The sequence below is a fragment of the Phodopus roborovskii genome, unplaced genomic scaffold (assembly GCF_943737965.1).
Source record: "Phodopus roborovskii unplaced genomic scaffold, PHOROB, whole genome shotgun sequence".
Lineage (NCBI taxonomy): Eukaryota > Metazoa > Chordata > Mammalia > Rodentia > Cricetidae > Phodopus > Phodopus roborovskii.
The window spans coordinates 37,967,004-37,993,676 of NW_026126447.1; the positions used below are offsets into that span (position 1 = coordinate 37,967,004).

Consider the following 26,673-nt stretch of genomic DNA (forward strand, 5'->3'; position numbering starts at 1 on the left):
GACAGAGATCAGGGTGGCCCTGCAGCCTTCAGGGCGGAAACCCTGCGTCCCGCCAACCCAGCCGCAGGCCGACCCTACGAGCGCCCCCAGCCCGGGTCAGCCCCTCCTCGCGTGCCGGCTAGGAAAAGAGGGTGGAGCAACCTTGCTCTTGCAGCCAATAAACGCAGCGGTTCCCTGGTCCGATCCCCGGCGCGGCTCACCATTGGTCGTCGCCTGGGTCTCGGCCCACCGAACCTTGGCGACCCAAGCCAATCGCGAGGCGGCGGGCCCGACTTACAGGCTCCCCGGGCGGCGGCGGCAGCAGCCTCTGAGCCGGCGGGTCGTGCAGCAGGCTGCCGTGACCCGCGGCGCGAGCCCGCACCCTTCTGCGCGCCGCGCCGCGACACCATGGAGCCCGCCGTGTCGCTGGCCGTGTGCGCACTGCTGTTTCTGCTCTGGGTGCGAGTGAAGGGACTGGAGTTCGTGCTCATCCACCAGCGCTGGGTATTCGTGTGCCTCTTCCTGCTGCCGCTCTCGCTCATCTTCGACATCTACTACTACGTGCGTGCCTGGGTGGTGTTCAAGCTGAGCAGCGCGCCGCGCCTGCACGAGCAGCGCGTGCGGGACATCCAGAAGCAGGTGAGCGGTGCGGGGCGCGGCTATGCGCCGGGCTAGCGGTCCGCTGGGCGGCGGAGTGGTGTGCCGGGCCTGAAGAGAGGGTGTGGGAGGAGGATCGCGAAGGACCCCGCGTGTGATGGGGGAAGGGACTGCCCAGGGGATGAAATGGAACCAGCAAAAGCACTGGGACAAACAGCAGAACCTTGCTCGGAGGCTTATGGAGTGTCCGCTAGGTGTAGGGCATACGCAGTACCTGGAAAACGAGGGACTCCAAACCTTCGAGTGGTCGGCCGCAGTCAGGTAACTCATCAGGCCCTGCATTCCAGAGCAGGAATGGCCTCAGGGCGGTGGTGCTGGGAGATGATTCGAGTGGAGAGATTGGTTGAGCAAAGGTAGGGAAGCTGAGGAGCCCTGGTACTGAGAGGAAGGTTAGAAAGTCAGTTGGGAAAGGAGCATTATGGCAGGGAAGAGGTGAAAGTTTGTTTTGCGGACCGAGGTGCTTTGGACGCCTTTAGAATAAAGGACTAAAGAGAGAAGGTGGGATCCAGCCCCCAACCACATGAGTAGCCTCAGACTCTGCTCAGTGCAGGCACTCTGTACCCAGAGGTAGTTGTCCTTCTCCCAGTAAGTAGATGATGAGTTCGCATAGACTAGCGACACCTAGACTGAGACTTCTTCACAGTGAAGCCTTCTTCCCCCCCATCCATCCAGGACTGGCATGGGCTCCCTCTGCCCCTCCTTATAATTCTCTAACTGGCATCAGCTTCAGAGAGCATCTGCTTGCTGCTGCCGCCCTCATGGTAGCCACCCTCTTGTTCTATTTACTTCATGCTGTATGCTGCAGGCTGAGCCTGAAGGTGCAGGCAGACTGACCTCCAGACCTGAAGAAGTTTGAGAAGAGTGTGCAGAGGGTGCTGTGGTCAGAAACGCTTTGCACTGCCACCCTGGGCTTTGGAGCTCACAGTCGAAGCCCCACAGTTCTGCTGACCTCCCCCGCCACCTGCTCTTTCCCTTCCTAGATCTTTCTGTGGGTTCAGATTCCGCATTCACCTGCTGAATGCCCTGGTCAGGTTGTGAGCTCCTGAAGACAATAGCCCTGTTATCTGACAGCTCCCCTTGGGGCCAGAGTATATTAGTGAGTGCTTGTTAACATAAACTAAATGGAAGGATATGCCGTGAACAGGAAACAGTGGACAACAGGCCATTCCTTGTGCCTTTCATGTCTGGGATTTACAGTCCACGGTCACCTGATTGATGTCTGGGACCCATTTCACTAAAATTAGGTTCAAGTTGTGAGTCTTGCAGGAGAACATGACTGGTAAATAGGGCAGAGGCTCAACATTGGCTTGGGATAAAGAGCCTGAACTTTCGACTCCCTTAACCCCATCCTTTCCATCCCATCCCATGGTTCTGGCTTGGTTGCCTCATACCTGGCTTCTTACCATCGCTGCCTGAGTTGTTACCTACTTACTAGACCCTTCCTGTCTCTCTTGAGAATTTGACAAAGGATGTTTATGGGGGGCTTTGCTTCTTTACCCCAAATCCAATCGATGTTCCAGGCTTGATAGTGTCTACCTGTGTGACCTACTGTCCTGCAGCACCCTACTCCAGTCATTCACATTCCCTTTCCACAGAGTCAGGCAGAGCTGGGTGGTCATGGAATTCACCTTTTGTCTTTTCTCCGCCCACTCATAGTGGTGCCCTTCTGCCAGACTGCAAGCCCTTCCCATCCTGAGCCCTCTGTCCAACACCTCCAGGGCAGCTTCCCCAGAAGTCTGACCCTTGACAGGACTCGTGCAAAACTTTGAAGCTGCCTTGAGTAAAAGAAGGCGCATGCGCTGTGTCCCGAAAGATCCAGCAGTACAGCTGGCTGAGATGTGACTAAATCCAGGACCCTCTCTCCCGTTTATCTCCATCTTGCCTCTTGGCTCTTTTTTCCCCTGAGTTGACTTCATCCTCATGGGATGCTATTTTCCTGTGGAGCGTCCCACGGTTTCTGGTTTAGATTCAGTCACTGTTGGCCCTACCTCAGTAAAGAGAGCATGCCCTTCCTGGAACCAGACTCAGTGGTTTGACTCCTGGGATCACAGTCCTGTTCCTAAAACTGTCCAGTGGCCCGCGCCATGGAATCAGCCTCACCTGGGTGGAGGGAAGAGGAATTCTAGAAGCAGATGAAGAGGAAATGGACGGTCCTTGGATGCCTTAACCACAGCCATGCAGTGTGCCTGCCTTGTCTGCCTGCTGGGACAAGATACTTCTTTATTCCTCCCCAGCGTGCCGTCCTCTGCACCTTGCCTTCTCTGGCATGGAGGTTTTACCAAAGTCTTACTGCCCATTGGCTGGCTGCTCCTGGCCAGAGTGGTACATGAGTTAGCATGTGTGGATGCTGGCAACAGGGTCTGGCACAGAATATGCTGCCTAAGTACCTCTACGGACTAAGCCCATCTGTCTTCCCTGCTCTGTGGCTGTCCAGTCCTGGCTATGAATCTGCCAATCATGGGTTGTATGATCTTAGACAAGTTATTTATCCTTCCTTGTGCAGTAGCAACACATTTGTCTCTTCTGTTGGTCCTGTGAGCCATGGAGACTCTACAGAGTAAGGCTCTTCTCAGGGTTTCACCACCCTCCCCAAAAGTGCCCGAGTAAAGGCATCTTTCCCAGCTCCCTTCTGAAGGAGGGCCTGTGAGCTGCTCTGGGGTCCCAGATGGAGTCGGCTGAGTCTCAGCTTCTGGTTGCAGGTACGAGAATGGAAGGAACAGGGCAGCAAGACCTTCATGTGCACGGGGCGTCCTGGCTGGCTCACCGTCTCACTGCGGGTTGGGAAATACAAGAAGACACACAAGAACATCATGATCAATCTGATGGACATTCTGGAAGTGGACACCAAGAAGCAGGTGAGAGGGCTGGGGTTGGAATTCAGTGGTAGAGCATTCACAGAGCCCTGGGTTCAATTCCCAGTACTGCCTCTCTCCCCAAAGGGGGGGGGGGGTGGAGAAACAACCAAGTGAGCACGTGCTGTATCCTGGCTCTGGGAGCAGGTGGACACCCTTAGTGTGAGCGACTCACGGGGAAATGAGTTCCGTCAAGGATATCCCAGAGTGGACAGGACCAAGGCCGTCAGTAAAGTCTCTATGTAGACAGAGTTCTTCTGTCCCATACTTGTTCTCAAATAAACACATGGAGGCTTATATTAATTATAAATGCCCTGCCAATAGCTCAGGTTGTTACTAGCTAGCTCTACCTGCCACTGTTGTCCTCCAAAGCATCACAGCCACTGGGAGGAAAGACTGGCCATAGACAATCATGCAAGTCCTTGAGAACTCCAAGGAATCTTTTGATCGTTTTAGTTCTATAAAAAATTAGGGATGGAGAAATCATAGGCAAACGTGAATGACAAAAGAGAACCTTCTTTCCTCCTTCCTCATAAGAAAGTATGCTGGTGGAAAAAGGGTGTGTGTGTGGGAGAGGCAGTCGGGAAAGGGGAACTTGCCCAGAAATATGTACTCTTTGGCCCATCTACTAATTCTCCTTTTTAATGCTTCTGGGCACTTTAGTGAAGACAACATGTCATCATTCTCCTTCTCAAAATATACCTTAAGGAAAAGGGAATTAAGCTTATGTGTATGTAATCAAAGATCCCCAATACACAGATTTTGATTATATTTTCATTTCTAATAGAACAATGCAATATCCAGCAACAAGAGAGCCATTGGATATAATGTGTCCACTTGATGGCATTTCATCACTGTGAGACCCTGGCCAGAGTACATGTACTCCTATGCCTTCTCTAAGACAGCTTTATTGATGTGTACCTGGCATACAATAAACTGTATCTATTTAAGCTGTGCAATTGGGTAATAAATTTTGACAGCATTGCACCAGAGACACCATTATTAAAACACAGAGCTTACCTGACAGCCTTAAAAGTTTGCTCATAGCTCTTACTAATTCTTTCCCTTAAACCACCTCCCTACCTGTTCCACCCACAGCCTTGGGTTAACAGTGTTCTGCTTCTGTTGTTATAAATGAATGCCAGACTTTGGAGATTAATGAAAGGACTCATTTAGTGCATACTTTTTTTGGTCTGGGTTCCCTAGTGATTATTTTTAAAATGCATTCATATTGAAGCATGTGTGCCTGGCATGGACTGTCTGTCTGCTAAATGATATCCTTTGCATGGATAGATCCATTTGTTTAGCCCTTTAGCTGTGGGCGGACATCCAGGCTATTTCCACTTTGGCCAGGAACATTTCTATGCGGGTTTTCTATAACCTGCAAGGTCTTTCTTTGGAACTGGAGAGCTTACACAGTTTTTGCAAAGGACCAGAGTACAGTCCCCATCACCCACCTACAACTCCAGCTCCAGGGGAACCACTGGAGACTTCTAAGCTCTACAGACACACACATGTGCACATAATTATTTTTTAAAAAAAAAAATCAAAGGAAATTAAAATGGGGGCCCAAGAGGTAGCTCATCGGTTAAGCTTGTGTGCTGTTCCTGTAAAGGACCCAAGTTTGGTTCCTGGCATCCACATCAGAGGGTTCACAACCACCTGTAGCTCCAGGACTAGGGACCCAAAGCATCTGGCCTACAAGAGTATCTGCACACATGTACCCAGATACATACATACACATAGTTTAAAATAATACAAAGAAATCTAAAAAAAAAAAATAAATCTTTTGTGATGTTTTTTGGTACGATTTTCATAATTCTTGGATTTAGAACTTGTTAGTTTTTTTTTTTCACTGAATGTAGAAATTTTGGGGGCATTATTATTTTTTTTCCTGCCTTCTCCATTTTCTCCTTTGGAGACTGCTACCATGGGTGTGTTAGGCCTCTTCAGATTGTTTAAGTTATTTCTCCTGTTTTACTGTAGATGGTTTCCATTGCCCTATATGTCAGTCCACTGATTTTTCTTCTGTAATTCCTAGTTTGCTGTTAGCCCAGTCCACTGTATCTTTCATTCCAGACACCAGGTCTTGCTAATATTTTTTTGTAGTTTATTTATGTATGTATGTGTGAGGACGTGTGTGTGCACGCGCGCACACTGCTGCGCGTGCATGCACATGCTGAGGCATGCATGTGGAGATCAGAGAATAATTTTTGAAAGTCAATTATTTTCCTGAATTTCTGGAGATTAAACTCAGGTCTTCAGGCTTGCAAGTTTTCTTATCCACAGAGCCATCTTACTGGCCCTCAAATGTCACTATTTGAATATAGAGAATTAAGGTGGTGCCCCTGATTGCTCTTCTGTTGTCTGTCAGTTCTAGATCTGTTTGGCTTGCTTGATTTTTCTCTTCATTATGGGCCGTAGTTTCCTGCCTCTGTGCATGCCTGTAACTGCTGACTGGACAGTTGTGACATTCGGACCTTTTCCTGGTGGGTGTTGCATATTGGCATTCTTACATATCTTGAGATTGTGTTTCCAAGAGGCAGCTAAATTCCTTGGGAACAATTTGATCCTGTTGGGTCTTGATTCTCTTAGGTGGGACCAGAGCACCATTTAATCTGGATTAATTGTTATCCTGATACTGAGTCAAGACATTCTAAGGACTCTGTCTAAGGCTCCATGAGTCAAGTTTTCCAGGCTGGCTTATGAGAATAAATGTTATGCCTTGCCCTAGGTGACCTTCTGGTGCCTTGACCTGTAATCTTTCTGATGATTCTGTTCCCTGGCCTTAGCCTCAGGAGATAGCTGTACACGTGTATATATACCTGTTTGAATGTGCCGTGATGCCCTTTGCAATTCTTCCAAGTATTCCTCTCTGGGCAGCACTGTTCTGATGCTCTTGCTGCAAACTCTTTTCTGATTGGTCCTCTGGAACTCTGGTTTAGCAAATCCTAATGATACAGGCCCTGCCGTGGTCTCTCTCCTCCCTGCTCATTCTGGACAGATGAGGGTAATCTCAAAGCTTGCTTTGTTTGTTCCCCGCTTCTCAGGAATTGTTACCTGATTAATCAGGAAGTGCAGAGCAAACAACTTACAAAACTAAGAAACAACAGAAGCAGCTGGCTGCCTAGGCAGTCACCCAAGGGGCCTCTGCAACTTTGGGGCATCCATCTTTGCCCTACAGGCCTGGGATATCTGACAGACCTTTCTGTGAAGCAGGAATTTTGAAAGACTGTCCTACCTTGTCTTAGCAAAATTCAGCAGTCGCCTTCTTTTGTGTCCTACTCATCCAAATTGGACAGCATACTGTCAGCAAAGCAGCGGCAGTTTCTTGCCCAGTAGCTAGCTTTGCCACAACAAAAGCAAACTCTGTGTGGAGGTTCTCCAGTGCCCAACATCCTTTTTGAAGTGAATTGGTGCTGCCAGGAGCAGATGAGTCTAACAATCATGAAAAGCCTTAGGTTATTAAAACATCTTAAATGCCATATTCTGTAGGTCTCTGAAGTGTTTGAAGACCATCTATCTCCCTAAAATATTTGTTTAACCTTGAAAACATATCTAACATGACTACAAGTTTAATTATTATAGATGACTAACTACTAATCTGAATTTTTAATTATACATGACATTTTTAAATGAGCTGCACAGGTATAATACCTTAAACAAGAGTAGAAACATATATACAATATAACAAAAAAAAACCTTAAATTTGTATCAATATATAAACGTATCTTAAACAAGAGTAGAAGCATTAGAATATGTTCTAACAAAATAACCTTTAATTTGTATCAATATATAAAAATACATATCAAAGTAAAATATTTTAAATTTAATAGTTGCTTTTTAGTTTAGATTCAATAATCTACCTTTATCCTATCCTTTCTATATCCCCACCCCTTTTTTTTCCCAGAAAAAGATCCTTGAATCCAACCTCCCTTGCTTAGTTTCCTCCCTCCTGTAACCAGTAACAATTTGTAACCAACCCCCCTAAACGATGACAGACACTCACAACCTACTGAACAACCAAAAACCATCACCCCCCCTCTTGGGTGTGTGGGCATCGTATTAGTAAAATTACTTCCTGTTGCCTGGGGAAGACAGCATCTTAGGGGATCCTGAGATAATAATGGTCAAGTCCTAGGAGAGCGCTAGCTGTATTATTTTTTGTTTAGTTTCTGTGTGATGAGAAAGTATAGGCAGAGTTTATCTAAAGTCTTGGCTAAACAGTCTGTGAGGATGGACCCTCTCTGTTAACTGACTTGAAATTGTTGTACAGTTTGTAGTTCAAAGCTGATCTTTGGGAGTGTTTGTCAGGTTAGTGGTATTGCTGAAATCCAGGTGGAATTGTCACTGTAGGGCCTCATCATCCTTTTAGAGACTTCAAAGATCACTGTTCAGAATGATTAGGGTTCACTGCAGAAAACGTAAACATTTTAAATGTCATGTGCAGCAGATCTCAGAGATGTTAGAGGACCATAATCTAATAAGTATATCTGGGGTTCGCAACTTAATTCCTAGTTACCTGATTCAGACGCAAGCCCGAAATCATGTACAGGAAACTAGGTGAAGCTATTTTTCTAGAATTAGTACTCTATATGACCATTAGTATTATGACAGGAAGTTCAGTAATATGGTAATTACTACATAGTAATCTTATAAATTCAGAGATAATAGAATAGTCCCTTTGGTTTTCTTCTGTCCCATGTCAGGTGACTCTTCTGACATGAGACAGAGATTTTGGATTTTCCTTTAACAGTCATGCTTGGGTTTAGAGATGGAGAGATCCATGCTCCGACTCTAGAGCCCACTTTGATTTTTAACTGAATTGGGACCACAAACAGACCATTTGCCTGTAGAGAACAGTGGAAACAAATATTTGGAAATGTTTACGAAATTTTATCCTGCTACAAATGTGCTGTACCATTAGGACATTTTATTTTCTCTGGATGAATCTCCCTTCTTTTGTCCAGCGGTCTTCAGATTCCTTAGTTGGATGCTTTTATTCTCCCTGGAAAGACAAAAACAAACCCTGCACCAACCCTACCTTTGGCAAGTTCCTTTTTTTTTTTTTTTTTTTTTTTTTTGTCAGGTTGTATCTTTGTTAAGACAAAGTCGTTTTTGGCTACTGAAAAAGTATTATCTCTTAATAATAATTAAAAAATATTTTTTCCAAATCTGATCAATGGAAAGGCATTGTTAGTGTAATTAATTTAGTTTGGATTGAATGACCAAGCTGTTTGAGGAGCTATTACCTCTCCTATCAAGAGGTCTCTCCTGTTCGAATCTAACCTTTATCAATCTTGATGGTATTCATAGTGTTTCTTCTTCTGTGGCAGCAAAAGCAATACATTTTCACATAGTATACAAATATCCCACAGCAAGTTGCATGTCTTCTGTAACTGCTCTCTACCATATATATCCAGGCAGGGCTGCTCACTTGAACCCAGAGCTTGTCCATTTGGCAGGTCTGACTAGCCAACTTACTCTAAGGAGCCCCCCGTCTCTAGCTCTCATGCCCTGGGCAGGTTGTCACATCCACATGGTGCTCGGAGTCTAAACTTCTGTCCTAGCACTTGTGGTTTCCACTGAGTGGTCTCCCCAATCTCTATGCTAATTTCTTTTTCACATATATGGATGTTTTGCCTACATATGTGTTTTTGTATTACTTGCATGCTTGGTGCCTGACGAGAGAAATCACCTTTTGAACTGGAGTCACAGATTGTCGTGAGCTGCTATGCAGGTGCCAGTAACCAAACCCAGGTCCTTTGGAAGAGTACCAGTCCTCCCAACTGCTGGACCATCTATCCAGCCCCCGCTAGTATTAAATTTTTAGTAGTCAAACAGGTGTATATGTGTGGGTTTGTACTTGTGTATACGTATTAAACTTACAAAAGAGCGGCATAGACGCATGGACAAGCGAGGCAGATCTGCCTCCTCCTTGTCATTGATTGCTGAGTGAAGAGCTAGTGTGGATGACTGCGGTTTTCTTCCTCATTTTTGCTATAGTTCCCAAATTAATATTTCTCCTATAAGCTAGGAAAAAAATAACTAAGCATTTGCTGTGTTTGATTCTGTTTGTTTGGGGTTTGTTTTTGTTTGGTTTTTGACAAGATCTTGCTAACTGGCCTCAAACTTGTGGCAGTTCTCCTGCCTCAGCTTCCCAAGTGCTGGGATTACAAGTGTGTGCAGCCATACCCAACACTTAGGAGATCTTCAAGAGGATGGCACTCAGTACTAGCTGACTCAGAACCAGAGGTCATAGTCACCAAAATTAAGTTCAGTCTAGTATTCTAGAGAGAGCCATAACGGCTGTATCTCTGAGGGCGTGGTAAGGCTGAGATGTCACCCTGTGTGCAGGCATTATCGTTGAGTTTGCTGTTTCCCTCAGTCCTAGCCTCTCCCTTGTCCCATCCACAGATTGTTCGAGTGGAACCCTTGGTGTCTATGGGTCAGGTGACGGCTTTGCTGAACTCCATTGGCTGGACCCTGCCTGTGTTGCCCGAGCTCGATGACCTCACAGTGGGTGAGTACTCCTTGTTCACGGCAGGAGGGCTGGGTGGTTCCAGTATCACAGGGGAGGAACGTCGACCTCCTCCGTGTAGCACATCTACTCTGTGATGGCTACTTTTCTGTTTGGGCTAGAAATGGCCTTGCTCCATTTCTGAGCAGTTCAGATATTCCAATCCCATCTGCTTCCTCATGACTGTCCATTGCTCCGGTTCTGCCGGTGTCACACAGAATAGGTTTGGTTCTTCTCCCTGTAGGGTCTGTGACCACCAAAGTGCTTGTTCAGGGACAGCACCTTCCCAAAGGTCACACACCCTGCCACCCAGTAACCTCCTTTCATGAAAGCTCCTCCTATAGTGGATGCACACACAGACCATCCTCAAGGGCACCTTCTCACGCCTACTCTCCAAATTGGTTGATGGGGAACATCCTAATTTAGCAGCTCCATGTCTGCCAGCCCCACCCTGCACACCACAGATTTCCCTGCTGACATGCATGTCCCTGCAGGGGGCCTGATCATGGGCACAGGCATCGAGTCGTCGTCGCACAAGTACGGCCTGTTCCAACACATCTGCACCGCATACGAGCTGATCCTGGCAGATGGCAGCTTTGTGCGCTGCACTCCGGTAAGTTCAGAGATGGGAAGACTGGTGTCAGGGAGGTGGCTGTCCTTGGGCGCTTCATTTTAAATACATCTGTTGGGATGTACAGCCCCTTACATGCATTTAGGCACTGTTAAGGGTGCTTCATGCATGTTATTTCCTCCAACAAACTGTGAGGTGAATGAATACTCTAGTTACCATGAGTCAGATGGGAAACTCAAGTACAGAGAGGCTAATGACCTGCCCAAGGTCACACAGAAAGTAAATCTTGCACAGCTAGAAATTAAACCTGGGTCACTGGATTCAAGGTGGGTACATCAGAGCCACCACAGCTTTGGCCTCACAGAAGAGAGCCCAAGGTCTAGGATAAATACACTGTACTCAGCCAAGAAGTGTGTCACATTGGTCCAGTACATCTTCCTATGCACTCACCTGAGGAGAGACAGGAGATGAAGGCTTCTCTGAGGCTGCGTTCGTCCTTTGACAGCCGTATGAGCCGGAGGGGGAAGGTGCTGTGTCGGCTCCTGGTGTGGAGTCAGGGTGCAGTTTTGGGACCTGGACACCCCGGGGAAGGGATTGGTTGACAGAGTTCTGCTGTAGCAGAGGCTCCCACTGTGTGCCACAGAACTTATTTGTCTGGTCCCCTGTCCCCATGCTCCCTGTCCTGCCTACCACCTAGGCAATGCAGGTTAGTAGAGCTGGTACACCACTGGCCTATTGGTAAACCAGCCCAAGGCTGGATTGTTTTTGGAAAAATGCTCTTAGAGATGTAAAGACTCTAATTTACCATGGCCAGTGGACAAGGCAGTGTCTGTGTGGGACAGAGAGATCAGGTGTTCAGGGCTGAGCAGGGCTATAGGAGAGCCACTGCTTCTGAGTTGGGAGACCCTGCCTGAGCTCTGCTGCTACAGCTGACTTCCCTGTGAACCTTGACTGAGGGCAGGCCACATGCTCCTTAACCCTCAGAAGCCAGCAGTGCCCCGCCAGGCTCTGAAATAAGGCGAAGTGAACCAAGAGAGGCATTGTTGCTTTTAGTGCCAGCTGTGGGTGGCAGGGACATTTCTACATTTTTCATGCCTCTTGACTGCCCTGACTGCAGTAGGGATCTAGCTCATTTAGCTTACACTGGTGCCTCTGCTTGCCCCTTAGTTCTTCCCTCCCTCTGAGCTTTGGTCATGACCTTCCCAGGTAGCATGTGGTTCAGGGGTTAGGCCTCAGTAAAAAGGTGTCAGATTCTGTTTAGCTGAGCATCCCTGATACAGGCATCAGTAGGAGGTTAAATATGAAATAGAAACTGCAGAGGGAAAATTGAGTACTGATTATAATGTACATTATAATGTGCATTGCTCAGGATAGCAACTGCAAGAATCCGGCACAGGCTCTATGTCCTTGGCCATGTCTAGAGGTCACGCTCTCATCACGTGCCAATTCTGTCTCACAGTCTGAAAACTCAGACCTTTTCTATGCTGTGCCCTGGTCCTGTGGGACCCTGGGTTTCCTGGTGGCTGCTGAGATCCGTATTATCCCTGCCAAGAAGTACGTCAAGCTGCGGTTTGAGCCAGTTCGGGGCTTGGAGGCCATCTGTGAAAAATTCACCCATGAGTCCCAGCGGTTGGAGAACCACTTCGTGGAAGGGTTGCTGTACTCCCTTGATGAAGCTGTCATCATGACAGGGGTCATGACGGATGACGTAGAGCCCAGTAAGGTAGGCCAGGGACAAAGGTGGGCTGGGGCTGGACCTGTTCTACACTGCTTCCTATGGCAGCCCTTCAGGGTGCAGGGAACAGGCTCCTTCAGAGCTGTGTTAGGGACCACAGGAGTCCCGTGTCCTCCACTCATGCCACCTGCCTCTCATGTGCTTCCCTTGTGGTAGATAAAACCTAATGTCTAATGACAGCCTGTGTCATAGATGCTCCAAGGGCTAATTTGAATTAGGATGGCAGAAGCAAGATTGAGCAATTACCTTGAAACTCCCTCCAAACCAAATGGGCACACCCTCAGCTTTCACCGTACAATGTTTAATGTTTTATTCATGTATTTTAATTATATGTGACAAATGTGTGATGTTTTAATCTTTATTTATTTTTCAGTCAGGGTTACATACTAGCTCAGGCTATCCTGGAACTCACTGAGTAGCCCAGACTAACCTCCAACTAATAGCTATCTTCTTGCCTCAATCTCTTGAGTATAAGTTCTAGAATTACAGGTGTGACCCAACTATGTAATATATATGACGTTTTTGCTTCTGGTTTGTTGTTGTTGTTTTGTCTGTCTGTCCATATTCAGACAGGGTCTTACTATTATTATGTAGCCCTGGCTGGTCTGGAACTTACTGTGTATACTAGACTGGCCTCAAACTCTGAGAACCTCCTGCCTCTGCCTCCCAAGTGCAAGATTAAAGGGGTGTGCCACCATGCCTGGCCACCAAGTAACTTTTTTTCTAGATAAGGTTTCTCCTCGTAGCTTTTGGGGCCTGTCCTGGAAATCCCTCTGTAGACCAGGCTGGTCTCAAACTCAGAGATCTGCCTTCCTCTACTTCCCAGGTGCTGGGATTAAAGGCATTTACCACCACTGCCTGGCATGACCAAGTAATTTTTACTAGTAGGATTTTCCCCCTCCATTCAGAAAGGATCTGTGTTCACTGTAAGAGACCTGAAAGTAGGAACAAGTAAAAGACCCCATGTACACTTGTGACCCAAAGCTAACTGTTCCTCATCTCTCCCCCCACCCCTTAATGTACATAAAACCTTTTTCAAGTTTTTAAATGATAAACTAGTATGGCAATGTTGAATATATAAGAAAGTTAAGGGGCATTTCTTCACACACACACACACACACACACACAAAGTTAAGGGGCATTTCTTCACACACACACACACACACACACACACACACACACACACACACACACGGTAACCCCTTCCACAGCATTTCTCAGTATACCTTATCCTACTCCCCACCACTTGGTTGAATGTAAGTCCTTGGCCTGATTTAAGACTCTCTTGTCCTTTCGTACCAACAATTTTATGAATGAAACAGAATCCTGAGCCCAGGTGTAAACACCCTAAATATGGGTGAGTGGAGCCACACAGCCCTCAATGGATTAGTGGTGTTCATGCCTGCATCCAGTAACAGGTGGCTGAAGGCCTTTCCCCCTACATTCCTGCCAACCGTAGTGAGAGTATCACACTTTGATTTTTGCCAATCTGATAAGGTTAAAAATAGTTCGTCTTTATTTTGTAGCTCTCTTGTTACTTGCACAGTTGAACACATCTTTGCAAAGTTTTCTAGTTTGTCTGCCTTTATCTGTGCTCACCTCTTCAAATTTGTCTTGTCTGGTGGGTAAGCATTGTCTTGTGCTCTGCTGCCTCGGGTGATTTCATGTTTTCAGAGCAGTGCATTGAGCAAATGCCCTGTCTGTTGCTTATAAAAAAACAAAAACAAAACAAACAAAAAACACTGTCCACAGATGGAAATTTAAGTTGCTTCTAGTTTTATTTGTCCTGCTTTGTTTTGATTAGTGGAGCAGAGAGGACTTGAAGAATGTCTTAAAGTAGAATTATTACATCAAAGTACAGGCATCTCTTAAGGCTCTTGATCTATACCTGCAAACGTAAAATGTTTTAAAATTGGGGACCTCAGAGCTGCTGTTAAGAGTACTGCCTGCTCTTCCAACAGTCCTGAGTCCAATTTCCAGCAACCATCTGTAATGAGATCTGGTGTTCTTTTCTGGCCTGCGGGCATGCATGCAGGCAGAACACTGTATACATAATAAATCTTTAAAAAGTAATAAAATAAAATTGGAAGCCTCGAGATGGCTCAGTGGATATGGGTACTTCCCACCAACGCTAAACTTGATCCCTGGGACCCACATGGCAAAGGAAAAGAGTTAACTCCCACAAGTTGTTTTACACACACACACACTAAAGAAATTTTGTTTTTGCTTTGCTTACTTGGAAATGTGGTCTAGAGGGTTAGCCCAGTGGTAGGGTACTTAGCTACTGTGTATGAGGCCCTGGTCTCAGTAAACTACAATAATTGAAAAGGACTCACAAACTGTGTAAAACAATCCTCTCTGCATATTAGGAAATGAGGCCCAGTGAGGGACAGACTCCTGGGGAGGCCCAGTGAGCATAGAAGGTTTTCATTCTGGTCTCTGACTCCTGGGTCATGTGGGTCCCCGAATCCCAGCTTCTAGAGATTAGCACCATGTGTCCACAGCATTGAACCCTGGTGGGACACATGTTGGAAGAGGGCATCCAGGAGCAGCCGTGGAGTCTAAGTGCTCTGGTTCTCCCTGGCCTTGAGCCTAGTCATTGTGAGTGCCCCACCCCTAATCACCTGTCAAGGGCATCTGGTCCAGAGGTGTTCTAGCTTGTCCTGGCAATTCCTTAGAGGTGTCTACAGTGTGAAGTTGAGGGGAGGGGCCAAGGGGAGAAACCACCTGCCCTATGAAAATAACTTTACCATGGATTAGATGCCATCAAAGATGGCACTAAGAAAGGATTTGTTAGGCTTTTAACACAGGTCTGGTGTTTCCTGACAAGAGAATGAAGGCCCCAGGACCCTGCCAGGAGCTCCTCCAGGCCAAGTGGGAGAAAAGCACAGAGGCCAAATTCTTGGCTTTTGTAGTAGTAAGCAAGGCCGAGACATCACTAGTTAGCTGAGCTGGGACAGGAGAGTAGTAGATGCTGTTAGATGTGCCAAGCGGCCCAGGTTAGAAGCCAGCCAAGCACTGTGATGGGTCTTCTGGTGGCTCCATCCAGGGTGAGGCTCCCTGTGAGCATGTAACCCACTTTACAGCCAGGCAAGGGCTGCTCTCTGCGGATACGTAAAGGCCGGTATGAGCTTCTACAGCCGTCTGGCCTTCCCAGCTGCCATGCGTCCCAAGTGGCAGTTAGGGTGTCTTTTATTTATTTATTTTTTGTTTCGGGGCTTCTCTAGTTCAGTGGTTCCCTAAAACCTTGGACCTAGGCACCCCAAGTTTCAACTTAATTACACAGTCGATGCCACTGCCGGGCAGGTGGCCAGGCCTCCGCTGCCTTAGATCAGATTGCTCCATCTGCTGCCGAGTTTCGGTCCCCTTCACTATCCACAGGGGAAGCCAGTGTGGGCAAGCAGGCTCTGTGCAGAACTGTCTAGCCCACTGTGGCTCCCACGTTCCTCCCCCACAGAGTGCCTGATATGGAGAAGGCTCCACGAGAGGGTGGTACCCAGAGAAGTGGCAGGTACTGGCAACAGAGGAGAGGCTGACAACCAGTGGGAGGGCAGGGAACTGATGCTGTGGCCCTCTGCAGGGCGGACCCATGCTAGGTGTGTCCTGTGTTACGTTGACCTGCACAGCCATCCAGTCAGCAGTATCAGTATCTTGCCAAATAGAAAGTGAGGCAAACAGGCTAAAGGATCAGCTGCATGGCTTGTACATGGGAAGAACAGATTGGCACACAGTGTGTACAGTATGATATGGCCCTGATTTTCAGTTTGGTTTTTATTTTGGGTTTTTTGGTTTTAGTTTAGTTTGTTTGTTTGTCTGTTTTGAGAGAGAGAAATAAAGCCCTGAAATTAATGTGTATGTGTGTGTGTTTATTGTTAATTCACTTATGCAGGAAACAGAGTTAGGGAGTGGCCTCTACCAATTCACACATCTAAAATATAGCTAGGCAACATCTGGCCCAGCGTCCCAGCCCTAGAACATTCTCTCTTCCCAAGAGAACCTGCCTAGAATTCACTTCAGAGGAGAGAGCACTGGGGTCTGAGCAACTAAGTCATCTTGGAGTGAGGCAGATCTAGACCTGAAACTCTGAGAGCTATAAGACAACAGTTCAGTGTGTCATTTAGGCATTGGAGGACAGAGCCTGGAGCCAGAACATGTAGCCTGTGAGCTTCCCTCCAGGGGAGGGAGACTCTAGGGAAAGAACCCAGAGGACTGGAACCACGGGTTCCAGTGAGAGGGATCCACACTGGCTCGGTGAGGGCAGCAGGAAGCTAACCTGTGCAGAGCCCTGAATTACCACGGACCCCATGAACATTGACTTGTGTTCTAATCAGGACACCAGCTGGGATGGGCCACTAAATTTCCTAGACTGTCAGAGCCCTGTGCACAGCACTAAGGTCACTCCAAGTGTCTGCTCTCTGCTGGAGAGTGAGTGCCTGCTGTGCCCAGGCCGCCTGGCTCTGAACTCTCTAAGGCCACAACTGACATGTCAGAGCTTGGAAAAGGCCAAGGGTATCGAACAGCAGCCGGATCACTGTTGCTCCCCGGTGGCTCCCTTGTGATCTGACACTCTCTGATCACAATGCCCTCTTGTCATTTCAGCTGAATAGCATTGGCAGCTACTACAAGCCATGGTTCTTCAAGCACGTGGAGAACTACCTGAAGACAAACCGTGAGGGCCTTGAGTACATTCCCCTGAGGCACTACTACCACCGCCACACGCGCAGCATCTTCTGGGAGCTCCAGGTGAGGTGTGGCTCTCTCGGGGCCCTGGCTCCTGGGGGGGGAGACAGCGCGCCATTCACCTTGTGGCCACAGTTAGTTCTCTGTCCCTTTGGTGAAGGAATGGTCTTGTCCTCACAGTCCAGCAGAGCAGTTACTGTGTTTTGGGTTAGGCACAGCCACCTGCAGTAAGAAGTTGGCTTTCACCGCTGACACAGAGTGAGGCCATACTTTGGGGAAGGCAGGCCCGCTTTATCTTTCAGGAGGCATTATCCTTGCTGAACAGGGATTCTAGCTCTGTGTGGGGAGAGAACAGGCCCTGGAAAAGCTGTGCAAAGCAAAGGGGGGAAGGGTTGTGCAAAGGGGTAAGAGTCAAGTTTAGCCTTGAGGTGAGCATAAGTCTACCATTGTGTGTAGGGGTGAGTGGACGAGTAGATGGCACATGAGGTGGGTCCTGGACTTGAGGAGGACCAGCCACACAGGCCCTCCAGGAGAATCCCCAAGCAGAGGAATGGCCAGTGGTGAGCCAGGAGACTTAACTAGTGTCTGGTGCCTAGTTCAGGGAGCTCAGCACACACGTGATGCTGTGTGGCTTCCAACTCCATGGAGTCCCAGGTGTTGTCTTTGTACCTAAGGAAACCTCATACCCCCTGAGCAAGTAAACAGTTTTCACATTCTTTAGGGACATACTCATGCATACACACAGATGAGAAATGGAATTGCTGAATGATGGTAATTCTGTGTCTAACTGGTGGAGGTTCTGCCCTAATGTTTCCCACGGTGGTTATACTGTTTTCATTTCACCTGGCAATGTTCCAGTTTTTCCTCCTGGCTAATACTCTCTGATCTGTAAGTTATTGTTACTGTTATAGTGTCCTGGGATTGGCAGTGGTATCACAGTGGGGTTTGCTTGTAGTTCCTTACTGGTTTTTGTTTTGTTTTTAATGTTTTTGTTTGTTTGTTTTGGTTTGGTTTTGGTTTTTAGTTTTTCAAGACAGGGTTTCTCTGTGGCTGTAGAGGCTGCCCTGGAACTAGCTCTTGTAGACCAGGCTGGTCATGAACGCAGAGAGATCCGCCTGCCTCTGCCTCCCAAGTGCTGGGATTAAAGGCGTGGGCTACCAAGGAACACCCAGCTCTTCGTGATTTTTCAAGTTAGGAATTCTCTCTGTGAAGCCTTGGCTGTCCTTGAGCATTTTGTCAAGTGCTTGTGAGCCATTTGTGGGGTCTTTTGTTTATTTTTAGTTCATCCATCCATTCATTCATTCATTCGTTTTGTGTGTGTGTGTGTGTGACACACATGTACTATGATCTAAGTATGGAAGCAAGAGGACAACTTCCAAGAATCAGTTCTCTCCCTCCACTTCATGGGTCCCAAGTGTCGAACTCAGATCATCCTTCATCCACTGAGCAATCTCACTCACTAGCCCCTTTGTCCATTTTTCCCTGGGCTGTTTGTGCTTGCTGTTGAGTTGTATGTGTTCTTCACACACACTCTGGATGCTAAACCATTAGCAGACACACGATTTGCAAATATTTATCCTGTCCTGCTTTTCACAATTTTGGCAGTGTCTGTTGATGTACATGTTTTCCATGTCAATGAAGTCCAACTTATCTACTTTGTTCGTTGTCATATTTAAGAATTTACGAACAAATTTGAGACCAGGAAGACCCTTGCTCTCCATCCCCCGATCCATGCCTGCCTCCAGGAGCTTCAAGGATGTTGCTCCTTCATTTAGGTTGAACACTTTGTACCTAGTGTGTGAGGCGGAGGTTAGTTGCGATCTCTTGGACCTCATTGTCCTGTTGTCCCTGCAGGCTACCTATGTCTGAAACACAGCAAGGTTGCCGAGCTAGAGCCAGGGTGCAGAACGAGGCCACACAGAAGCCAGAGGCTGGCCTGGGTCACATGGCTCCTTGTAGGTCAAGTCAGAACTTAATGCTTTTTTCTAGGTGTGAGAGGAAGCCAGTGGGCACTTTCAGTAGGAAAGTGGTGTGTCCTACTTTTTTTATTTTTAAAGAATATCTTTATTCTTTAAGCTGGAAGGAGAGTGGGTGGGGGTAGGTTGGGGGCTAAGCGATCATGGGAAAAGAGATGAAACATTACTGTTTGTCTGGGAGGCAGCAGAGGAGAAAAGCACCGTGAGTGGCGTTGACAGTTGAGCCGATCTACAGGTTTTCCAGACAGATTGGCATGAGTTCAGTTTGGAGACCCAAGAGCTAGGTGAAGGAGGCCCCCTAACTACCATGGGAAGCGGGGGAGGGGGGCATGGCAAGGGACACTAGAAAGTCTGCCCGGAGCATATCTGTTGAACGTGCTTCTTGAGCACACAAGTGGACCCTTGAGTTGCTACCCAGTCAACTATGTGTGTGAGGACCAGAGGGTCTCAACAAGGTTAAGACCATGTGTATAAATATAGGCATCCGTGGCAGGGAAATAGTGTTGAGTTTGGGGGTTTTGTTTGAGTTTGGTTGTTTTGTTTTTGAGATAAGGTCTCATGTAGCCCATGCAGGTCTTTATGTCTCTGAGACTAGTCTTGAACTTCCTGACTCCACCAGCCACCATCACCACCCCATACTCCCTACTCCCTACCCCACCAAATGCAGAGCTTGTGGGCTTATTCCACCTGGCCTTTTTTTATTTAAAGCCATGATTAGTAGGAGCATGAAAATGCCCAGTCCTGGGTCCCTTACAGTCCCAGGGAGAGGAACCATCAGAAGAGAAGGCTCCTTAGCCAGAGCCTGGGGGAACCTCCAGGAAAGTGTCCATTGCTAAGTGAGATGAAGGGATAGAAATCAGCTTTGGATAGCAGCTAAAACCCAGAAGACTGAGTTTAAAGGAATGGGATTGTGAATCGGGTGTTGGTGATGCACACCTTTAATCCCAGCACTCAAGAGGCAGAGGCAGGCTGATCTCTGGGAGTTTGAGACCAGCCTGGTCTACAAAGCTACACAGAGAAACCCTGTCTAGAAAAATCAAAACAAAAAGAGAGAGAGAGAATAGGATTGTGAAACCAATCTCAGAGGCCACTTAAAGGGACAAATGGGGGGGCGCACGGGGACAGAAGCCGGAGTGAGGACAGGACTAAGAGAATCTTGTTTCTCTGTTTTTAGAAGCAAAGGTGACATCATTGTTATATGTCCTGGGGCTGATGGGGAGAGTGACAGTATATGTTTATACTGGGGGTGGCTTCTTGGCTCAGCTGAGAAAGTGGCCTCGTGGTGGTAGCTTGTGTAGGAGGGAACAGTTGCATGAAGTTGGGGGCAGTTGGGACGTGGGAAGTTGAGGGAGTTCCCTTCTGGTTGTCTGTAATTTCTCGATAAAATCAAAAGTAGGAATTTCAGCCAGGGCATGGTGACAGCTTGAGAGGGGGACATGTGAATTGTCCCTTAGAGAATAGGAAGTTCATTGGCTGGGATGGGGCAGGGGCTTCAGCTTCCTGAGACTGGTGACCATGAACTCGTGGCTAGGCCAGCATATGGCTGTGGGTTTTCACACTGTGACGGTGGATGCCAGGTTGGTAGAGTGGGCCACCTCTAGGGTAGGGTGGACAGAAGGAACTGTGGAATAGATGTAGACACTGATGGTCTGGAGCTTGAGAAACATTCTTAAAGGACCAAGTAGGTGGTACTTATACTCCAGCAACTGAGTTCTGATGCAACAGAGCACCGCGGTGATGCAATCCGCAGTGAGTGAGTGTGTGTGGCATGAGTGGCTCCGGGAAAAGATGCACCGGGACTGGTTTGGCTCCGGAGATTAGGTCGTCATGGTGACAAGTGTTGTCAGCTATTCTGAGAGATGACATGAGAGCAGCCGCTGAGCTCAGTGAAAGATAAGACTGCTGGAAGATAAAGGCAGGCGGAGGAGCTGGGGTACCAAAGTGTGAGTGGACCGTGTTTGTGGGTATTAAACTCACCAAATGTGAGTGCAGATGCGGGTGACAGTGGTCCCAGACTCGGTGCTGTAGAGCTGCAGTGCACAAGGCTGAATGAGAGCTCAGTGGTTCAGAACCAGGGAGGGAGTCTGTGAGGGTGAGGGCACACAGGGCCCAGGCCTCAGTAATGAGAGCCGTGAATGTGGCTTCCCCCATGCAGTGTGCCTTTCATGTCCCGGTTTGCTCCAGCCAAGGTGCCCTATCTCCTAAGGGGGTAAAGAGATTTTTAACTGCTTCACAGACTGCTCAAAATGAAGCTTGTCATGTTGCCGTGCAGCTAAGTGAACACCGTCCTAAGCCACCTCCATTTATAGGCAGGAACTGGAAGAACAGGTGTTTTAAGCCATGTTTGCTTACCTGCAGTTTATTTACTCTTGGGACTTAGAAATTTGAGGCAATACGGAAACAGGACCGGGCAGCTGCAGAAGCCCAGCTGTCCCTTACGGGAAGGCAGAGTTGGCCTTCAGAATGCTGTTCCCTTTGAGGTCAATGGACAATCTGACACACCTCTGCCCCTAGCCCAGGCTCATTGCTCTCCTCCTGGCCTGTGTGAGGCAACTCCCTTCTGCCAACAGTGGTTTCTAAGGAGGAACCTACTTCCATGAGCGGGTGGAGCACCAGGTAGGGGGAGTTACAGAAGTTATGGAAGCTGAGACCTTTCTGATAAATACACACAATCTCAATGTAGGTTTTCCCACCAATAAATATACCTTCCTTCCCATTGGCTGCCTTCACTCCACTTTCCTCCCTGAAGAAAAAAGGTCTTTGAAAGAACAACCTGGTCAACCTACATTCTGGGTGATGAGTCAGAACACCCGGGCCTAGCCTGGCTGGCTCAAGCACTTCCCTCCCCCCTCCCTCCATCCCCCCATCAGGCAGCACCAGGTTCAGGGCCAGCTAGGTAACCTGTGGAGCCCAGTGCACGAAACAGATCTAGAGTGCCACTGAAAGTACTAAAATGTAGACAGCCTTTTCCTTTGTCCTGTCATAAATATTTGCATAATAAGTAAAAAAAATCCCATTCTGAGTTATTAGCATGGATTTTACCATTCATCTTTTAAATATAAGAGCACTTTCTGGGGTTCAGTGATCAGGACTAGGACTGGGACTCAGTGATTGGGGCTGGGGCCGGGCTATGTGATGGGATGCTTGCTTAGCACACCGTAAGTTCAATCCCTAGCACAGTGGGGTTGGGGCGTGGGAGGACCCACTGTCTTGACAATATTTTGACCTAGAAAGATGGTTCCATGGGTAAAGAATTTACTGTTCAAGAGTAAGGACCCCATATTTGAATCCCCAGAACCCACATAAAGCTAGGCATGATGGCCCACATCTATAAAACCAGAGCTGCTAATGGGAGATTGTGCAGGAGGATGTCTGGGAGTTTTCCAGACAGCTAGCTTGGCACGCAGGGCAGCACACAACCAAAGAGACAACTCGGACAAGGCGGAAGGCAAGGAGTTGTCATGTGACCTCCACAGACCTGCATTTGCATGCACACACACGTAAATGTACAAGGCTATTTTACTTTTGGTTCATGAACATTCCATTTTGACCTTCATCGCTCTGTTAAGAAAGGCCTGAGAACCTAGGGCAGGCCTGGGTGGCCATTGTCATAGCATTTGTTAGCCACTGTGTGGGGGGTGGTTAACATGGGTAAGAAAGGAGCTGCTGGGATCCTTGGTCATCCCTAGGGCTCTGCAGCCAGTTACCGGAGTAGAGGTAGCCAGTAGCTGGCCAGATGCAAGCAACAGCCGAGGTGGCAGGAGCCTGAGGCCGAAGCATCTTGAGGGAGAGTGCTGGGAAAAGTGACCTCAGCACATTGGCAGGACAGGACAGGAGTGAAGCCAGGACCGTGGACCCCAGGTCACTAAGGGGTCAGAGGATGGATTGTAAGGGGTGGCAGAGGCAGGAAAGAAGAGTGGTGTTTAAACATTGGCCCTCTGAGGCCGACAGTTTGGTTCATACAAACCAGTGGACCTGAGAAGGATGACACATAGTCTCCCGAGAGCTGGAAACAGGTATCTCACTGTGTCTCGCTGTTCACCTGTCAGGGAAACTGCAGAGATCTGGAAGTGTGAGAGCGCATTGCTGGCAAGCTTGCAAGGAGCCATGTTCACCTCTAGTTTCAGAATACAAAATAATGCGAGTGTCTGAAGTAGGATCCCTTAAAGATACCCACAGCGTTTAATCTAGAGTTGTCTGTGTCTAGGAACTTAACAGTAAATGTGCATAGTGATGGGCAAAGACTTACGCAGAGGAGCTTCACTGATAATCTTGGAGTAATCTAAATGCCCGTCCATGTAGCCTTGCTTAAATAAATGGCTCTGCATCCGGGCAACAAAGTGAAGTGGTGTACACAGTCTGTGGGAAGGGCTGGAGAGGTCTGTTGGGGAGATATTCAGTCTCTCCAAGTACTCTTCTGTCCTAGTCAGACAGAAGCCAGAGACACATATAGATGAGCAGATGTGGCCTCGGTGGCTGACTCTATGGCCTCGCTCAGGCTGTGTGGGTCTGGTAGACTGGACATCAGATGGCTAAGCACCCTCGTAGGAAAGCTCTGACTCCAGGGGTGTGTGAATGTGATACAGAGCTTTCAGCAGTTGGCACATGTTGCTGCTTTGGGCTCCTATGCCAGGGGACCTTCAGAAGCTGCCTCCGACTCTGTCCCAGTTCTGTACTATACCCACTGCTCCCAGGAGAGTGAGCATCTCAGGACAGGAACCATGTCTGGAATGGAATGCCTTGTCGCTGACAGCCCCCTTGCCATCAAAACTTCAGAGGCTGTGGTACTCTGCACACCGGTGTCTTAGGAAAGTAGCAAGGCCTAGAGCTAGGAAGACGATTGTGAACTAGGGAGTCTCTGCATGGCTAAGTGAAAGGGTGGGGGAAGCAGCAGCACCCAGAGCATGAGAGGAAAGATGGTATCTGCCTACCAGGGTTTCCAGGGAGACCAAGAGGAGCAAGAGAATGAATGGTTGGCTGTGTGGAAGCCAACCAACTCCTTGTAGAGTTAGACTCCACCCACCTGGGGAGCGCGTCCTTACTGCATGCCCTTAGGAATACTGCTCAAGCTCTCTAGGTATCCCATCCTCACTGGACAGCCTTCATTTAGCAAATGCTTATAGGCTGCCAACCACGCTGACCTTAATCTTGAGAACAGGAATGGTAGCCATGGTATCGTGTTCCTGGCACCGGTCACAATATCTCTATTTGCCTCACGTGTCACTTTTCACAGATAAGGAAGCCGAGCCTAGAGAAGTTACATGACTATCCCAAAGCCACTATAGTTGGTAAATGTGTGAAATGAGGGTCTGACCCAGATCCACCCGGTAAAGATCCTCTTTGTGTCTCATGAGGGGCTCGCACCCTGGAGTACTTGTCCCGAGTGGATCAAGGACCTGACTGAGACTTCCTCTTTCTTCCCATCCCCCATCTCTGTCTTTTAGGATATCATCCCTTTTGGCAACAACCCCATATTCCGCTACCTCTTTGGCTGGATGGTGCCCCCTAAGATCTCCCTCCTGAAGCTGACGCAGGGCGAAACTCTCCGCAAGCTGTATGAGCAACACCATGTGGTACAGGACATGCTGGTGCCCATGAAATGCCTGCCCCAGGCCCTGCACACTTTCCAAAATGACATCCACGTAAGCAGGGTGGTCAGGCGGGCATGGGTCCATGGGACCTACATCTTCTCCCTAGAACCACGTCACCCACCCTTGTGTATCTGCCCACAGGGCCTCAGTTTCTCCGACTATAAAATGACACTCTTGGCTCGCTCAGCCAGGGCAGCAAGGAAAAGGGGCCATGGTGCCTGACAGGCTGCTCTAGAGTAGCTCCATGAGGTAGAATAGGAGTATCTCACAGGGCTGGAGGGGAAGCCAGAGCTGAGAGCAGCTGGGAGCCTCTAGTGAGGCTGCAGACTCTTAAGTCTCCCTTTGTGGGCTGTGGGTGGGCCAATCCTGTGTCTGCTACCTGCTGGAAAAAGGCAGACCAATCCACTTCCCTGGCCCCTCAGGTCTACCCCATCTGGCTGTGCCCATTCATCCTGCCCAGCCAACCAGGACTGGTGCACCCCAAGGGAGATGAGGCTGAGCTCTACGTGGACATCGGGGCATATGGGGAGCCGCGTGTGAAGCACTTCGAGGCCAGGTCCTGCATGAGACAGCTGGAGAAGTTTGTCCGGAGTGTGCACGGGTGAGTGGCCTAGGGTTTAGGGACACAGGGGCCCTCTCACCCACCTTGTCCATCATCACACCCTTACCCCTTCCCTCCCATGCAGGTTCCAGATGTTATATGCCGATTGCTATATGAACCGCGAGGAGTTCTGGGAAATGTTTGATGGTTCCCTTTACCACAAACTGCGCAAGCAGCTCGGCTGCCAGGACGCCTTCCCTGAGGTGTATGACAAGATCTGCAAGGCGGCAAGGCACTGAGCGGGGCACCTGGGGAGCCAGATGCATGGGAATGGACTTGCTCTCCCTCGCTCAGCCTCTCTGCTTTCCCAGACTTCAGAAAGAAACCCCTCCAGAAATCCCCAAGGCAGCCTGACGGCCTCCAGGGCGCTCAGGCAAGTGGAAGCACATGGGATTTGGAGTCAGATGGTCCTAAGTCCCGGTCCCAGAATAGTCACTCATTAGCCGTGCGACACTGACTCTGGGCTAGTCACTCGGCCCCTCTGTGCCCATGTTCATCTGTGTAAGGAGGTAAAAATACCTACCTGTGGGATGTCATCTCCATAAAGGGCCGGTTGTGTGGGAGGAGCTTCCCAAGCGGAAGCCACTACCACTGCTTCCCATTCAACCTCACACCTGACCCATGCTTTGGATTCAGCCCTGAGCCTGGGAAGATGCCCCACGTGTCATCTGGCAGGATGAAGGTTGCCTTGAAGTTGCACCTGCATTGTCTGCTTCAGCCACAAGAGCCCTTCGTGGGGGCAAAGGAGGTTCCTCCTTCCCCTGGACCTCTGCGGGGACCACATGACGGGCAGGCAAGCCCAGGATGTGCTGTGCCAAAGCTAGGTCCAGTCCAAAGTTCTCTCTGCCATCTTTGGGCCATCCTGCCCCTTCTTCCTGTGTGCTCAGGCCCGAGAGCTACCCCAGCCATCATTGAGCCCATTCAGGGCTGTTCCTGGAAAAGACATCTCAAGATGGGAAGCCTGGCCTCCCTGGGCTTTTCTTTCTTGAATCCCACCATCCGGACCTCCTCTAGAATCCCGAGTCATGGTGGGGCCACATGCTCATGACTGTGTCACATAGGGGTGGGTCCCACACTGAGAAAGGGGTATCCGCCCTGTGCTACTGTGGGGACCCTCCCTGGGGTTGGAAAGAAAGCATCCAGGGTCACTCATTTCCCCCATTTTGTTCCTCCCGCCCCCAGCTCTAGTTAATTTCAGTGCCTTACAAATCCTAAGCTCAGAGAAAGTTAGCTCCATTTCCGTTCCAGAGGGAGGGGCCTCCAAGGTCCTTCTGCCTTGTTAGTGAAGCGTGGTTGGTTGTCCAGCCCCACCTTCAGAACCGCCTGGCCCAGCTGAAAACCCAGAGTCCGAGGGGGAATCAAGTCCTACAACAGAAGCCAGAATTCAAGAGCTGAGCTGGTCACGGTCCCCGCCCGATAAGCTGCAGTTTTCTCATGTCACATTGAAACGTAAGAGCTCCTGAAGCCTTTCTGTGTTAGACAGTAGAAAGCCTAGTGTTTGTCCGGGTTGG

At 48.6% G+C, this 26,673-nt stretch overlaps 1 protein-coding gene across 1 annotated transcript; it reads left to right on the top strand.

Moving 5' to 3' along the window:
* Positions 1-289: 289 nt before the first annotated feature.
* LOC127225001 (delta(24)-sterol reductase) lies at positions 290-26,121 on the top strand. The gene is made up of 9 exons (XM_051188295.1): positions 290-618; positions 3,336-3,491; positions 9,906-10,011; positions 10,503-10,621; positions 12,039-12,302; positions 16,914-17,057; positions 24,415-24,612; positions 24,984-25,162; positions 25,248-26,121. Exons 1-9 carry the CDS (start codon positions 388-390, stop codon positions 25,399-25,401), a joined length of 1,551 nt encoding a protein of 516 aa, XP_051044252.1. The 5' UTR covers positions 290-387; the 3' UTR covers positions 25,402-26,121.
* The last annotated feature ends 552 nt before the right edge of the window (positions 26,122-26,673 follow it).

Bases quoted from the DNA above. Each gene is read 5' to 3' on its own strand.
- LOC127225001 (XM_051188295.1), top strand. From the start codon at position 388: ATGGAGCCCGCCGTGTCGCTGGCCGTGTGCGCACTGCTGTTTCTGCTC. The intron at 10,012-10,502 runs GTGAGTACTCCT...ATGTCCCTGCAG, and splicing joins GCTCGATGACCTCACAGTGG to GGGGCCTGATCATGGGCACA. The intron at 17,058-24,414 runs GTGAGGTGTGGC...TCTGTCTTTTAG, and splicing joins GCATCTTCTGGGAGCTCCAG to GATATCATCCCTTTTGGCAA.